Here is a 17,348-nt window from a genome sequence, read left to right as displayed (position 1 = left end):
TCCGAATGACAAATGTGTGTCAATAAATAAACGTAATTAATATTGAGTTCACGATTGTATGAATATAACCGATCGGACGTTATGCAAATTCATGTTTTTATGAAGACACAAGTAAAGGAACGAAACTTAAATCTGATGTTCTTTTTGAACATATATATATGCATATAATAGATGTTTAAATAGCGTTTAGTTTCGATAGTCGATATATTTATATGCCGTGATATATTTAATCTGTTTTATACTTTTCACAAATAAAATATGTATTTGAAAATTGAAAAAGAACACGTTTAAAGGGCTACAAACACGAAGAGAGGTGAGATGAATAGTGTGGTTGAATAAAAGTTTGTTCTCCACTCTAGATATTATTAGATATTATCGTAACAAGTATTTTATTATGAAAACATAATTTGTGTATTTTTGCATATAATAATACACATTCAGTACATTGTTGCATATTTAATTCTCCCATAATTGCGTAAACATCCGTAGTTTAGCCATAATATTGTTTTTGGCAGCAAGTAAACCTTTGAAACGTTATAGGAAAACAATGATTCATTGTCAGTAAAAACAATGTAGTGGGTGAATCAAATTTATGCATGCTTTCGCGCGAGTTAAGAACATGGAATCATTCCAGCGAGACAACAGAGTAATTAGGCCAGTCAGTTTCTGAATCTTGTATATTTGCATTTAATTAAATGGTCCAACGTTTTATGTCCGTTTTAATATAGTTCCCAGATTTTTTTACGGGTTATATGAAGTTAATTTTAGAATTACTAATGTATTTAATATGTTATGTAATTACATATTTTATTGACGTTGAGTTAGGTTTTAATAGAAAAATCTATACCATAACAAACATTAAATCAATTAAACAATAAATTAAATAAAGAATTAAAAATTCATCAAAAAATATTTTAGATAATTCTTTGTCTCATTTTTGTTACTAACTTGCGCCTTTCTATTTGTTTCTGTCTCTGCCCCTGTCTTGTTCTCTCTGAATCTTTTAAATGTAATATTAAACAACAATAAATAATATTAAAAATAATAACTATACTGTTATTATCAAATATTTTCTATTTCAAAAAATGATACTTTCTATTTGAAATACTAATCACCTAACTTTTCTATTGATTAGTACCTTTTTCAGACGCAATACCCGTTGGACCCATCCCTGGAGAAGCTGATCGAGTCGTTAAAGATCTTCGACCGGTTGTTCGCTGATTTCGAGCTGTGCTATGTGGGCGCCATGGTGCCAGTGAAATCGACGAAGGAGTACGAGCAGCAGGAGCTCGTTTGCGTTTTATTTTCGGAGACTCTGCAAAGAGCTCTCGAACGTGGATTGCTCAGCCAGGCCGATGTAGATAATTACGAGCCGGCTCTGATGTTTACTATTCCTCGTTTGGCGATTGTTTCTGGCCTCTTGGCTCCGCCTGGAGGCCCTCTGTGCCTCAATTCCCCCGACAACATCAGCGAAGTGTTTAGACCTTTTAGGGTAAGCGGAGATCGCCGATTACAGTCGGCTGTAATTAAGCATCACTTACACAATTTTGAAACTTTTTCTGTAAAAAAGATAGAACATGTCATTTATCTTTTTCTTCTCTTCTCTTAGTCTTCTCTGTAGTCTTCGATCGTAAAAAATATGGAACACGTTATTTTAATAAATCTTGATAGTTTTGATGTGGAAGAAACGAAAGCAGAGGAATCGATGAAAATGCGGTGGTGATAATTGAAAATCATTATATTTTGCATGGAAGTTTCAAAATTCCGAGGTAACTTCGACTTTCGATTTCAAGTTTCGTGCAATTTTGGATAGATAAAATAGATTACGCGACAATTTAATGTGATTCAGCGTTGAATGTAAAATTACGACTTGCGCAGAGATTGCATAATTTAAAAGTTCGACGAACTTTCATAGATAATGAAAGATTCCGGTTTCTTCCTTCAAAGTAAGTTTAGCGGATTATAAATAGATTTAATTTAGTCAGATATAAAAATACAATAATACTAATAATTAGAGTTATCTTCAATGGGCTTTTAATTTCCTTTATAAAGCCATACTATTTATATACTTCTTATTTTTGTTAACGCCAGAAGATTTCTTATCAAGACATCGTTGGACATCAATTTTCAAGTACAGAACGTATGCGATCTTTTTATTTTGTAGCTATCATATATCACTCGTTTTATGCACGTTTAAATCACGTATTTCAACTTCAATCCATTATGTTTATTTACATAACCAACATTTCATCCCAATTGAATTAAACGTATCTCAGATATGTGCCCACTGTCATAGATACGTTTAGAAAATGTAACTTCAAAATAATTCTACAAAAACATGGTCCACTTTTTTCTATCATGAATTCTTAGATATTTGAAATATCTACACGGTTAAGTAACAAAAACTGGCAAACGCAAAATTTAAGCAAGCGTTTTTTTAAATATATTTATTTTATTATTTTACTAATTTGATAGATTTATTTAATAAAGCAATTAAAGAATTTTCGTTAAAATAAGACAAATGAACATGTAATAACAATTGAAAGATAAACCAAAATCACTGCAAAATTAAAGGTAGTTTCTCTTTCCGTTACAGTCGCTTCTCCTAAAAATAAGAGAACTTCTTTGGACGTTAAACAACCGCGAGCTCTACATGCTGGAGAAACTGCTGTGCTCAAACGAGGAGCCGCCGGGTCCCATCACGCAGTCGTCAAAGTCGTCCGCGTGCCAGGACATTCCCGACCTGGAGGAGTTCGTCCACAATTTTTATACCGGTTATCCGAACTGTAAAGACTTCATCGTAGATTTTTACACAGTGACGAGAAACACGGGGAACAATATGGACGAGGTGGCGGACGACGTGGTTCAAATCTTAGAGGAAGAAAGCCGTTTGACAGAAGGGAATAGCGATCAGGAGGTGGAGGACCGGGGAACAATGATAGAAACCGGGCCTAATCGCTTAAACATATCCGTGACCGGGTACGAAGAGGCTGTGAGGTGTAACGGTAACACGAGGACATCCAGTGAACGAGAAAGTGTTGGTGACGAAGTGCAGTATCATATTAAAAAGCCAGCTAGCTCTTCGAACAGCAGTAGATACTTATCTTGCGACGATAGTCCTTGCTCCAGAAGAATAGAATGTCCCGCGAGTCCTGTTTCAATGGTAGATTCGATGGTGGAGCAGGTCGTTCCAGAAGATAGTGTTTCAAGCGTAAACGAGAATAGATGCGGCGAACAATTACACAAACAGCAAGACGAATTTATCACCTCGGATATCACCGAGATTTTAGGCAACTCTGATCATCACATCGAAATCCCTCAAACGCAGTACCTGCTGAACCAAGTGTCGCACGAGAACAACGTGACTGGTGAGACGGTACACATTCAAAACTCTTTGCCTGACTTGGATTCGAAGAAGCTGATATCCGAGGCGAATAAAACGTTATCGAATTTGTTGCTGGATGGAGAGTGTCAGAACGAGATCTCCGAGCAGACTGACTCGGGAATTTGTACGGTGATTTCGTCAGAGAATACCAGTTTGTACGATAAAAGTCCCGAAGAGAAGAAGACTTTCGCCAACGAGATCCAAGAGGACGAGCACGGATTAGATGACGAAGACACGCAAGAGAATACCAGTTATTCTTGTTCCAATTTGAATTCACCGAAGAGAAAGAGCTCCACGATATCGGATAACTCGTGCGTCTGTAGTCTAAGAAGCGTGAAGACAGTCGCGTCGTTGGACCACTCGATCGAGGTGCACAATCTGCACGCGGCCAACACAGAGGCTGTGAAAAACATTCCACGAATATCGTCGAACTTCGATGGGACGAACGAAGAGTTCGTTGGAGTCGCGTACGGCAACGGGCAGATTTCCGTCTGCGACTCGAACCAGTCTAGCTTTCAGATCAATTATTCAGAAAATTGGGAAAATCTGAATTTAAGCATTGACGCGTCTACTTCAAGGAAAGAATTCTGGAGCGACCTGAAGTGTGAAAACTGCCCGTCCACGTCGCAGAATATTGAGAAGATCGGCTCGAAGATCGAGCAGTATACCCAGGATAAGATGACAACGTCGAAGAAAATGAAGGACGAGAAGCAGAAGAGACGGCATCAACGTAAACACGAACGGAACGGGCAAAGACTTCATCACGGGATACAGGAGAGCAGGATGCAGAACTTTCAAAACGTACGCTCGTCAGCGAGCACGGAGAGCTCCAGATCAAACTCGACGGATCGTTGTTTGAATCCTAGGCTGATCAGTTACGGAGCAAGTCTGCATCCCAGCCAGAACACCAGGCAGATGCCTAATTTTGGAAGCAGCCCTCACGCTAGTCCGCGATTGCAGCACTTCGAAACTCGCAGCACGCCTGGATCAGGCCAGAGGACTTCTAGTATCGCTTCCAGAGCTCAGAGAAACTCGTCTCCGCAAAATAGAAAGCTTCTTGATCATAGGAGATCTAGGTCAGAGCAAATTATCAGAATGAAGAGGAGAGACTTTGAAAAGAGAGACAAATACGAACGAGCTAATTCCAGGTCGGAGCAGACCAAGAGAAAATTAGGAAATAGAAGTCCTAATGAACTGATGAACGATGGTTTGGGACCAAGAACGGATAAAAGCGGCCTGGCAAACGAGATAATCTCGCCGGTCACGATGCAGACCGTGTCGTATGGAATACAAAAAGACAATAACACGCAGAGAGCCACGCGAGCTGTGAGGTTGGTGAACGCATCCACAGTTCAAGGGACGCAGTCGGTCAGTTCGGATCATATCCTGGTTCATAAGCCGGATGTTGGGTCCAGTTCGAGCTGCTCGAGTTGCTGTGACTCAAGCTCGGAAACCAGCGAGTTTCAGAGCGATTGTCAGGACGACGAGGAGATAGCCTTGGCTATGCAGGCCGCTGAGATTGCGAACAATTACAAGATTCGAGCGAAATTTCGGTAAAGTTTATTTTGCTTTTCTTCGTTTCATGATTCTTAATTTTTTGTTTTTGTTTCAATCGCTTGATTATAAATTCTTTGGCAATTAATTCCTTGCTAATCCTTTTTGTAGGTCATCCGAGGATCTCGTTCATCGTTTATTCGTTTGTATAGCCGGTGTGGCAGATCAATTGCAGACCAATTTCGCATCGGATCTGCGCAATATTTTGAAGTGTGTGTTCCTGATGAACAGTAGTCAGACCGTAGAAGACGGTGAGATAAAGGATGAAAGTTCAGTATCTGAAAATCATGTGACAAGTCCGTTGAATGATACGGTTACAAATCATGATCGACAGGATTTATTACAAGAATACGAGGACGATTTGGAAGAGACTGCCATCACCACCGATCATAATACGTGTACGTATTCTTTCCTTTATTTATGCCCAACTTTTCATAAGCCTGATATCTGTACTTTAAGAAAATTGTATGTATTGAAACACGCGTGGGGTCTAGATACGAACAAAGAATAATTGGATGTATCGAAATTATCTGGGTAATAAGTGATCACTATAATATAATTTCATTACACGTTTCGTTAATACACGGGTGATATATGAATTTTTAAAGAACTAATAATAAAATTAAATTGCAAATTATACAGCCGAGTAATGATTATACGATGGTTAATTTTTAATTATATACAATCTTCTAATTTTAATTGAATAGTTCTGTTGCTCTATCTAGTGTGTATCTTTATCATTACTTTTGATGATATTAATATCGGAGAAAGTTCACGGTTACACGCTCTGTTTCCCAGAAAATATTTCAAACAATAGCAACACCTAGTAAAATAGTAAAATAAATTAGATATTATGTTCACCCTCGGAGAATTGATCTTGAAATGCTAATTAATTCTAAACAAACCATGATGTGAATATTATTTTATACAGCGTGTTTCAGAGAAAGGTGACCAAACATTAATACCATATTTACTTTACGGATAAGGAATGAAAATGGATCATACCGATCAGGCCGTATAACATGTTTAAGCGGACATGAGATGATTCTTTATAAAAAAATAAGAAGAAAACAGAATAAAACCTGTTCGTATTATGACTCCTCGTTTTCAAGAAAATCGAATTTGAAGATTTGTCAAGCGTACTTGAATATGGTTAATTCCAGACTGGACAAATAAATGATCGACAGGACGTTATTCTACACGTGAAAATAAGTCGAATATATGGAATAAAATTTTTTCCAAAAATGTTTTGTTTTCGAGGAAAATAAGCTTGAAATAAAATTCCAAAATAAAGTTTAAAATAAATTTTCAAACTCGATTTTCTCGAAAACGTCCTATGAATAAACATTCTTCTATATTTTCTTCTTATTTTTTCACAAGGTATTGCCTCATGAAATTTTCAAAATTTTCTCTTTTCAAGATACAAATTTGCATATATACTTTGAAATTTGACATGATCAACTGTCCCCATATTACGAGCGTTATCAACACTTCTTCTCTCAGAAATAATTTAGTGTTTAGAATAAATTATCGTGCTATCGAAGGCAGTTTATGTCACAGTAAATAAGTTTACTTAACTGATAAATAAGACGTAATTATCTGATAAATAAGGCAGTTACCTGGATGGCCGGGTTAATATCGACTGCACAGTTATTCACTTCGGGTATGAGCGATTTGTCTATCTACGAGGTCATCGAAAAAGTATAATTTACGATAATAATCCTATTGACAGTCTGATAATACTAAAAGACCAGTTTATTGCTACATGAAGTGAATACCATCAGAATATACAGCAGGAGCCTTTGAATACCTACTTTTGACAGTGTTTAGAATGTTAGTGCAAAACACATGTTGCAGAATGTAAGCATTCCACTTCAATTTTTAAGCATTCTTACGATGCTGCCTTATAAACGGGAAAAGTTTACATTTCAAAAAGGAAAGTTTTAGGGTACGTGGGATACGATACCATATATGTACCATAGTTATACCATATAAATTTGGCTACCTATTTCTAACATACTCTGTATAGTATTGATATTACTTTTTATTTATTGCTGCAAACTCGGATCACGAATTACGAGCATTGGAACTCATTTCAGAAATTGTTACATGCCTTATATAGATATAATCTTTAGTTATAATATAATATTTCTTTGGTTGTACATAAATGCATCTATTAAAAATTTCGTATAGTTACTAACACAAGATAATCTTGCTTGTAGCGACCATAACCGAGCGTGGCGAGGAGTGTGTGGAGAGGGCACCAGCTTGGATACCGGACAACGACGCGCCTCGTTGTATGGCGTGTCAAGCAGGGTTCACGGTGGTGAGACGCAGACACCATTGCAGAAATTGTGGCAAGGTGTTCTGCGGTCGTTGCAGCAGTAACAACGTTCCCCTGCCCCGTTATGGGCACACGAAGCCTGTCAGGGTATGCAACAGGTGTTTTCTGTATCAGGTGACGCCGTTCACGGTGTCCCCAGTGACGCCAGCGAGCTGAGCTTTGGAACAACGAGGTGTGTGACGAGGGTGAATGATAGAAAATGAATCGTTTACTTGGTATTTTAAAATGTTAGGCCCGTTGTCGCGCGCCCGCGGATCGTTGCATCCGTTTCCTTTTCTTCTAACTATTATATAACGATCGAAAATAGTTATCTTTCGAGGTTTGCCTCTCTAAAGCCCGCTCTGTACGTTGAAACATGTCGCTATGCATGAAATTTTTCATGAAATTTTTATCAGTTTCAGTTTACCTTCGCGATCTTCTCAATTTGCGACGTGATACGTTGAATCATGTGGTTTAAGGTGTCTGGTTAGTTTCCAACTCCAGTATTATTCTCATTAGTAAGAAGTACGTTGACCGTAAGAAATAAAAAATTAAAGAAGAAAATTTATTTCTTGCAAAAGTATGTTCGGAATCCTGATTTCTGCATCGATACAAGTTCATTTTGATACCGATTCGCCAATACAAATCTATGTATATCGTAAGATATATCGCGAGACGTAGATGTGGATATCCATATATATACGTCGCAACGCGTTTCAAAATTTCAACGTATAGAGCCTCCTTCAGGATAAATGTTACAAACACGGAGTGTGTTAACAAATGTTTTGGTCGATGGTGTGTACTTTCGATTTTCATTTGGTTTGGTATATTTGGAGAGTGAAGAAAATTCATGATAATAATTGTGTTCTTTTTTTTTTTTTTATTTGAGAATAAAAATTAAGCGAACATAAATCGGAAATGTTCTTCGTTGAAAGTTAATCGGAGAGAATCGATGAAGATCGAAGGAACGTTGACACTACTTGGTCGTTTTTTGCGCTATTTGTATACTTACGTGCACTTAAAACCGTACAGTTAGAGTATATGTATATCGGCGCCCATCGCTAATATTTTTACACGATGTGATCGAACGATTCTAAAGGAGCTAATTTCCAAAAGCAGTTGTACCATAATTTAATCTTACTTGCGCGTATAGGTGATAAGGAAGTATTCAGAAACGAACGAAAGAAACAAAAAAAAAAAAAAAAAAAAAGGAGAAAAGATAAGAAAGGAGATTCGCAATTCTTGCTTTTTATTTAGGACACGTGCGATTATATCACACAGAGTATTCCCTGTATTTCGTCTCTGTTCCCTTTTTATTTTTCCTTTATCTTCGTCCGCGTTCCATTTTGAATTTTATCTTCTTCCACTACGAGTGTTCACTTAATAATAACGAATAATATATATAAATACGCAATCGAACATCTCGTTTCATCGTGTCATACTTTACCCGCACGAGAATCGTTAGTTTTATATTTTATCAGAGAATTCGTTGTAGAATGTTCGATATAACTTCAAACACGAGAGCAAAAAATGCGAGGACATATGTGAAATATTGTCCAACAATATCATTATTTTACATTTTACTAAATTTATAAATCTGTTATATTGTAAAATATTGATTTTATCGTGAATGTACTGTATATAGTATTATTGAACGAGTAATAATATTTTATAAACATTGCCAGTTAATATCCTTTAAAATATTTAGTTGTAGTAGAATAGTTGTTAATAATTATTTAAATATTCATAACGCATATGAATGATCTACACAAATATTTCTTTATGAGAAGTTATATCTACATTTTATAACACATTTGTATAAGTATAGTGCAATTCGTATTCTTGATTAGATCGGACTAAATCGGTTTGTAAAAGGGGGAAGATTATTGTCAGAGTCATCTATAGACTATACTGGATGCGACGAGTTTTATGGTACAAGCGAGAACAGAGTGATTCATAGTGTAAGAATTTGTTGAAATTTTGAAATAAACTTTGTTACAAGACGTGAGGTGTGTCTACTTTATTTGAAATCTACAAGCGACACAAACATCGTTTAAGATAAAAGGCCCATGCGAGAAGTGCAATTTTGCGCTGCTTATACTGGAAACCTAATGTAAAACGATCAAATATAAAAATTTTGTACATTAAAAGTCTAAAGACTTGCTGTATAAATGAGGGGCCGCTTAACCTTCACATTAACACTTAGCTCCTTTATTTGTATATTATTTGATCTTCAGAAGCAGTTTTAGCAAAGGAACCAACAAAAGAATTTATTTCAGAATTATGTTTTACTTTTATATATCGAAATCGTACAATTCTTTGAACTAAAAGCAAATCGTCGCACCCACTATAGCTGTGAGAGTTAAAGAATATCTCGGTATCGAGTTATAAAATATAAATGTTTGTATTAATATATTGTATATACATATACATATATATATATATGTATTTAATTTTGGAATATACTCTTTTTAGGTGAGAACGCAAGATTCTTAGATAGTTAAAGGCATTAAGGAGAAGCCTATGAAGATCGGCGAGAAAATGCGAATACCATAGACTGAGAATAAGAAAAAAAGAAGGAAAAGGAAATTAAATAGCCCATATGAGTCGGCTAACTGTGCATTATATCAAATATTCGCTCAGCGATAGTGATCAAATAGCGGTATCTAAATGTTTAATATCAAACCAGCGACAATGGGACTAGCGATAGGTGGGTCGTGATCTTGTTTAAACTACTATCATATTCTATCGACGAAACTCTTTCATTGGAAGGAGAGACGTTTGCATCAATACGTATTCTTAGTGGGAGAAATTACTACGACAAACGCGATGTCAATACTCATAATCTCAATACTCGAATAAACGAATTGATAGAAATATCGAAACACCTTTAAGACACAAAACTTTCATTCAATCTAATCAACTTCTTGGAATTTCCGCTGGAATGTGTATTGAAATATGTGGGACAAAAATACAAGAAATTATAAGGAATAAATACAAATTCCGAAAAATTGTTAAAACGTAAAATCTTAATAAACTATAATCGACTCTTTCGAATTTCTATCGAAATATGTAAAAAAGGAAAAAGAAAACTATGAAAGTTTTTAAACGAATTAAGAGAAATTGTGAAATATTTTTATTCCACACAAACGTAATTCAACCTAATCAACCCTTTCAAATTTCCATTGAAATATTAAAATGTATATTGAAATATGCGAAACATTACGTATTTGGTCAACTAATTTACATTTCTTCCACTCGAAATATGTTCTGAAAAAAACGTTGTTGCTCCACTTTCTTCCTTTATTAGAAAGACAATTGAGTATAAAGTTGCTCGGGTCGGAACCGGCGATTCGAGAATCAACGACTGTTGTAAATAGCGCGAAAACTTGCGAGCGAGCGTACAAGAGAAAAGCGAACTGTGTGATGATCGTGACAGAACGAAGGGAGAGAACGAACTTTCCGTTTTTCACCGGCATTCGAAGTACACGCGCTGGCGAATCGTGATAATACATTATAAACCCGTTAATCGTACACTGTGACTTTCACGTAAGCTTTAAATAGCGATATTTACTAGCATCACACTGAGTGTACTACGATCTGACGATTCTTCGAAGCATAGCGTACACGTGCAGCGGCTTGTTGCTAATTTCTGTGCCAAATTTACGTGACAATAAGTTGTCTTTTGATTAAACACCATCCTCTTATATGAATACGAGTTTCAATGAACACACAGACTATATTCTATAAAATATATTCTATATATATATATATATATATATTTATATATATATATATATATTATATCTATATATTTATATTTATATCTATCACATGGACCGAAATTTATCACATTAGACTGCGAATTTTTATGCATTTATAGGAAATTTCCAGGTGCAGAAATGTAAGAAATGTCCAAAGCGACATTTTTTTAAATTATAGTCAGATTTATTATTTCAGTTATTACCCACTGTAAGAACTATTACACTATTCTTGATGCAACTACATTTAATAGCGAATACCGAACAAAAATTTGCAAACTTAATTATTCTTGTTACAATTATTCCAATTACATTGTGAACAATTTTTTCTTTCGTTACGTATCGATGGAAAATTTAAAGATGTAAAAATGTGCAAAATGGACATAACATGCAAAAATATAAGAAATATTCAAAAGCAAGTACATGCTTGTTATAACATTTAATGGGTGAAATATATCTTCAAGCCATTATATATCATTAAGTACCATTTCTTTCTGTAATATTAACAAAAACATATAATTGCATAAAGATCCGCGGTCTGCTCATCATTCAGTGAGTTTAATGTACGAGCGGGAACGTTTGATCATTTTATATGATACGTGGTACACGGTCCAGTGAATAGGTACAATGTCGAAAGGGAATTTGTCAGCAATTTATTTGTTACAATGCGAACATGAGAATCGTAGATTTCAGAGACCGTTTTAATTAGACAGCTACCGCTGTCCGTGTACGATTTCGATTTTAAAAGACTGCTTTCGATTGTAGGCTGTTCAGATATTGTATAATAGGTTCGATGATTCGCCGTAGTTGTTGCTGAGCTGAGCGATTGTGCTTTACGCAGCTGCGGAAGGGCTGGGCAGTATTCTTGGGTTATTATTAAATTTACTTATTCCAATGCGATTATAAAATATGTTTTAATACCGAATATTTTATGTGAACAATTTGTTACTGGAAAAATTGAGAATGAGAAGATGCGAAAATAAGTGTTTTATTTTTGTTCAAATTTTGAAATTTATCTTAACTTTTGGTAATTTGATAATGGTTGATTTATAATTGTATTTCTTTTATTTGACAAAAAAGAGATTTGAATTAGGTAAGCGATTTTGGAATAATTTGAGGAATTTATTTTAGAAACTTATTTTTTGACGACTGATGTATTTTGTTTTACGACTGATTTACGAATAATGGGAGCGAAAATTCGTGAAACGGCGCCCTACTCTGTGTCGTGTGTCAATTTCATTGCGTGACCTTATTCAATTCGCGATATGAAAGGTACAGAGACCACGTGTTACAATTTCGATTACTCGCACAACTAATATGTTTGGACTTCGTTTAATGTTAGAGCAACAATTTATTTCTTTATTATCCTGATTAGTGAAGGCATCGTGTAACCTTATGTACAAATTCGTCTATATATTTGATATTTGCTACATTAATAAACAAAGGTATTGTGTTGGACAATACACTTTTATAGCGTACAAAAAATGCAAAAAGTTTGAGGAAATTAGATATAAAAGATTATGAATAATTTGTATGTAGACAAAATTCAATTTTGTTTTTTAGCGTATCTTTTGTATCTACATTTTTTATTAAATAATTTTTTGTTTAAATTAAAGTTTATTTCTGAGAACGAAAATTAGTTGTATATATTTTAGAAATACTTACAAGTATTTTGTAATAGCAATTTATTTACAATGTTTTATATTTAATTTCCTCGTTTGGAATTTATATTTCAAAATTATTATTATTACTATTACTGTTAATATTATTTCTAAATTAAACTAATTGGCATTTTTTTTTGTTATCTGTTTTTTCCTTTTAAGGTCCAAATACTTTAGCAAGGGATCTTTATATAAAAATGGCTCAGCTTGTTCGATCCTATAGAATTAGAATTATTAAAGGAGAATTATTTAAGACGTATTAGGATATAATGAAATGCAACGAAAATAACAATTATCTAGGGTAATCATTGAATTCGAATGAGTTATTGTTCATATACCGTAAAACGATTACTGCCAATGTTTCCTATCTAATTAATTACATATGCGATATTACATATAACAATAATTTCTTGGCTAATTAGTCGCTCGATAGCGTAGTATACTCAGTCCAATAATAGGATTGAATTATCATCGATTATTTTAAAAGTTCTAATTTCTACGTTCAAGATGTAAATCTTTACAAAAGTTGGCCAAATAAGGAAATATATACAATTCTGGACAATTTAATCGTATTCAGTAGTTTGAGAAATTATCTACTTTAGAAGAATTAGAATCAAGATACAAAGGAAACTTTTGCCAATTTTAATGTTTTAGACGTATTTCTTTGAAAAGTACCAGCCTGATTAAACAGGGTATATCTAAGTGGCAAAATACTAGCTCGAAACTTGGATTATTCTATGAAATTCTAAGAAGAAATATTTCATTTATTAGGAAACCCTAATAATGAAAAAAAGATATGTCCTTTGCGCTTTACTAAGTATATTTTAGTATATCAGTATAACGAGAAAACAAAATGTATCTAGCTTTTAATTTCAATTACTATTAATTATTCTTACTATTACCAACTTATATAAAACTTCATTCATTCCTTATTATTAGAATGGAAAGTTCGAATTTCTAAAGGAGGACAAACTGCATTAAATAGAGTACAAAACTAGATAATGGCAAATGATTTTGAAACAACGACGTGTACGCGATCTTACATAATGAATTCAGTGGTTACCCTGCTTTCGATTAGAAACGTGCAATCTACCAATTTCACTTTCTGAGCTAGTCGATCGCATCGATCCACAGTGTGGCAAATAGCGGACGAAAACCGAAGTAATCATTGCTCGATTTTGATCTTACTATTTCACGATATCATCGTCTGTAAGTAATATAAATGTAAACGATGATTCCCTCAAAAAATCGATAAAGAATTACTAACGATCGTTTGTATACCTAGTCACTTAAAAATTAGCTCACTCGTTCGTTATACATTCTTGTTTGTCCAGTATTGTCAAATAGCGTTCGTCACACCTTAAATGTGGGGAATTTGGGCAAAGATATGTATAACTTTAATTTCCAACTTGAACATTCCTATCTTTAAAGAGCAATTCAGAAAAAAACGGCTCAAACTATCCTGTAATTTCGGTTGCTCTTTGTCAAGAAAGTATCGTATTACGTCTCTATATAATTTTTTCTGCCAAAAACTACTGCACTGGGTGTTTTTTAATTGTTTTAGTGATATCCTTTCGTAACTGTGGCGTGGTTAAAGAGTGGATTTCTGACCACGCTTATGGCAAGGAAATTTTTCAAGTTGTACAAAAACTTTGTTCTATATTCGACAGAATATCTTAAACAAATTCTGCACGATATTACTAAAAAAGAAAAAAAAGAAAAAATGAATAGATTGTTTTCAGCATCGACACTATTTTTTCAAACGTCATCATGTGTGCTTAGATAGTAAGAAGTAAATATGTAAGGTATTTAAGCTGATCCAGGAAACAGGGGAAATACTAACAAAGATGCGATGAGTAGATTTTTACTCGCGGCAGATCCTCTGATATCGAGCTTCAGGAAACGTTATATGCACGTTATATGCATTTAAAAAAATGTTTGTCCCGAATCCTCATTCAAATGCCACACTGTGCGATTGTTCAAAACACCATATCTAATCGGACTTTCATCGCTATCTATTTTACGACCTGTAATAATACTTAACGATCATCGAATAGAACTAACAGTGTCGTTAAATTCTTCGCGTACGAAGTTATGACAAAAGCATGCATTTCGCGTGAATTTCACATTGCGGTTCGTTCATGGCTTATGAATCGTTGGTTAATGCCTTACGACTACAAAGACGAGGTACGAAGTATGATTAATCATGCAATGCTCAATTTTTTTTATTTTTTTTTCAGTTTTCTCTAAAAGAAGTCAATATTGTTATATCGAAAATAGAAATTATATCATTGTTACAATAAAATTCCATTTATCTGAACATGTCAGGGGACAGATAGTTTATGTAATTGGAGTTCATATAATAGAAGCTCATCGCCACCTTTCATTTTTCCTTCGCACGATAGGAGCTTGCGTTCAGATGAGTGAATTCAATTAAAATTCCGTTAGAATAAGTGGAATTCAGATAAATGGAGTTCTACTGTACTAAAATAATCGACAGCGACTGTAGAACTATACTTTAATTTTAATTGAATTTCGACCAAAATGTGTTATGGATCCTTATTCGAGGTTTCCATTCAATTATCTCTCCAGTTGTTCTTTCTCCCCGTTCATGCGCGTATTGTTCTGGTAACCAGGAATTCCCCTGTGCCTAAATGTCGCATATTAGCCTGTGCTTAGACGGAGAAACGAATTTAAACCAAACAGAGTAAAAATGAAGCAGAGAGAAGAAGAAAGAAACGCGATAGAGGAAGAGTGAAAAAGGATAAACCGACGAGCAAAAAGAAGATAGCGCGGTGGTATCCAGCAAAGTCACGCGTCATTTTAGGGTGCCACGGCGAGAAAAAAGTCGCGACGAACGTGATCTGCCAATTAGCTAGAAAATTCTGACTAACGAGGAGCGGAGAGTACCTCAGAATTATTTTTATATTATTTGCCCAGGCGTACGTGTATGCGTGTATCATTCACGTGGCTCGCGTTCAACTTGGATTCTATGAAACGAATTTTCCTCCACAACTTTCTTCTTTCAAATAAAAATCTCTTGGGAAATTACAATTTCGCCATGCTTTTGACTTTTCGGGATCAATCGTGCTATGCATTTTTGCACCCGCATTTCGTGTACGTTAGAGTTCATTTCCTTAGGGCAGACTCGAAAGAAAGTTTTCTTAAGCGAGCTATGTTGGGAAAGGGGAACTGTAATGTTCAGGGAACGAAATAAAGCGCAACGTATTAATAAAAACACGCTTGAAACCGGAAGAACCACAAACATGTCATCCAATTGTGACGAAAGTTAAAAATTTAAAGAACCTTCTGATTTATGATCTTTTCCCTTCTAAATGTATTTATTTCTTCTTTTTTCCAATCTTCAAATTTCAGAAACTCGAAAGTACGACATCCATCCACCACGGCGAAATTTTGTAACCTAAGTTCGTAACTTTGATTCGACTATTTTCGACCAGTAAAAAATATTACGATATCAAAGAAAGAAGAAGTTGAACGGGGATATTTTAACAGACATGATAACGAAGGATTCAAAAGTTGAACGTGATCATGTGACGAGGATCGCAGTTAGTATGTATGCGAATTACGAGTAATAGGGGAGGAGAATATTCGTAATATTGTGTGTTTCGCCAATATTCGAATATAGTATAACATGGTGATTTCGGTAATGGGACACACTAAGAACGTGAATGTAAATAAAGTTTGTTATTCAAGGTGTTTAAGAGGTGTTGTTCAATGCCGAATGTATAGGCCTCTTTTTTTCCGTACTATGAACGACTCCAGATATTAAATACCGTAAAATAGAGCTTAAGACAATTTAGTATGGGAGAATTAGTATATATAAATACTATACATACATACATACATACATATATACATACGACTAAGTGTTACGATGTAAAATGTTAATATATATATATGAACGCTGGCAATTTTATTAATACAATGATATTTTCGTTCAATGCGTTTTTCTATTTAGCTAATCTCGATCTTGCGCTCGGTTCTTGCTTTAATCCTTTGAGTGGCAAAGAATAAGGTCGAAGGATCGATTAATTCTGGATTATGTCCGATATGCACTATAAATAATAATATGTACACAACTTTTTAAAATGTTTTAAACTATAGAATTGCTATTATAAGTAACGCTTGACTCGTTAGTAAAAGGCTTAAGCTTATAAAACGATAATTAAAGGAAGGAATAGTGATTTGGAAAAAATATAATTGTGGAAACAAATGTACATGATATAAGCAGAATAAACGCATGAATAAACAGATGCACAAATACACCACAAACTACACTATACACGACACTCCGATGTTCCACACTTTCAGGGTACACTGATATAACACATACATATACGTACACCCCTGTTATTTTCGTGCAAAACGCGACATCCTCGCAAATTTTCGGCTCTTTAGCATAGTGACACTGTCATAGTGCCTCCTTGTCATAACGTTTCAAAATATTCTCTCTATGCATATGTATGGAAATATTCTCTTAGTATGAAAACATATATCCAATAATATACACAATTATCGTTTCTCCATAATTACAAAAGAATATAAGAGATTTGTAATTCTTTCTCGTTTACTTCATTTTCGAAATTTTAAGCTATCATAAAATGATAGCAATCATATTTTTATTAAGATCATCGACAGTCTCA

General features: G+C 34.6%; 1 protein-coding gene across 3 annotated transcripts in view; it reads left to right on the top strand.

Annotated features, from left to right (window-relative positions):
- The window catches only part of LOC117211458 (lateral signaling target protein 2 homolog), a 46,382-nt gene extending 36,542 nt beyond the window's left edge, over positions 1 to 9,840 (top strand). Inside the window, exons 3-7 of one of the 3 annotated variants that reach the window (XM_033455366.1) lie at positions 1,136 to 1,492; positions 2,597 to 4,938; positions 5,051 to 5,337; positions 7,162 to 7,455; positions 9,738 to 9,840. In XM_033455366.1, coding sequence (XP_033311257.1) covers positions 1,136 to 1,492; positions 2,597 to 4,938; positions 5,051 to 5,337; positions 7,162 to 7,439 — 3,264 coding nt within the window. In that variant the 3' untranslated portion in view covers positions 7,440 to 7,455; positions 9,738 to 9,840. Of the gene's footprint in view, positions 1 to 1,135; positions 1,493 to 2,596; positions 4,939 to 5,050; positions 5,338 to 7,161; positions 8,474 to 9,737 lie in introns of those variants that run through there. The other 2 variants (XM_033455367.1, XM_033455365.1) reach the window with 2 other exon arrangements.
- The last annotated feature ends 7,508 nt before the right edge of the window (positions 9,841 to 17,348 follow it).

Source organism: Bombus bifarius, unplaced genomic scaffold, assembly GCF_011952205.1.
Source record: "Bombus bifarius isolate JDL3187 unplaced genomic scaffold, Bbif_JDL3187 scf7180000008234, whole genome shotgun sequence".
Taxonomy (NCBI): Eukaryota; Metazoa; Arthropoda; class Insecta; order Hymenoptera; family Apidae; genus Bombus; species Bombus bifarius.
This window is presented reverse-complemented; position numbering and strand designations above follow the sequence as displayed.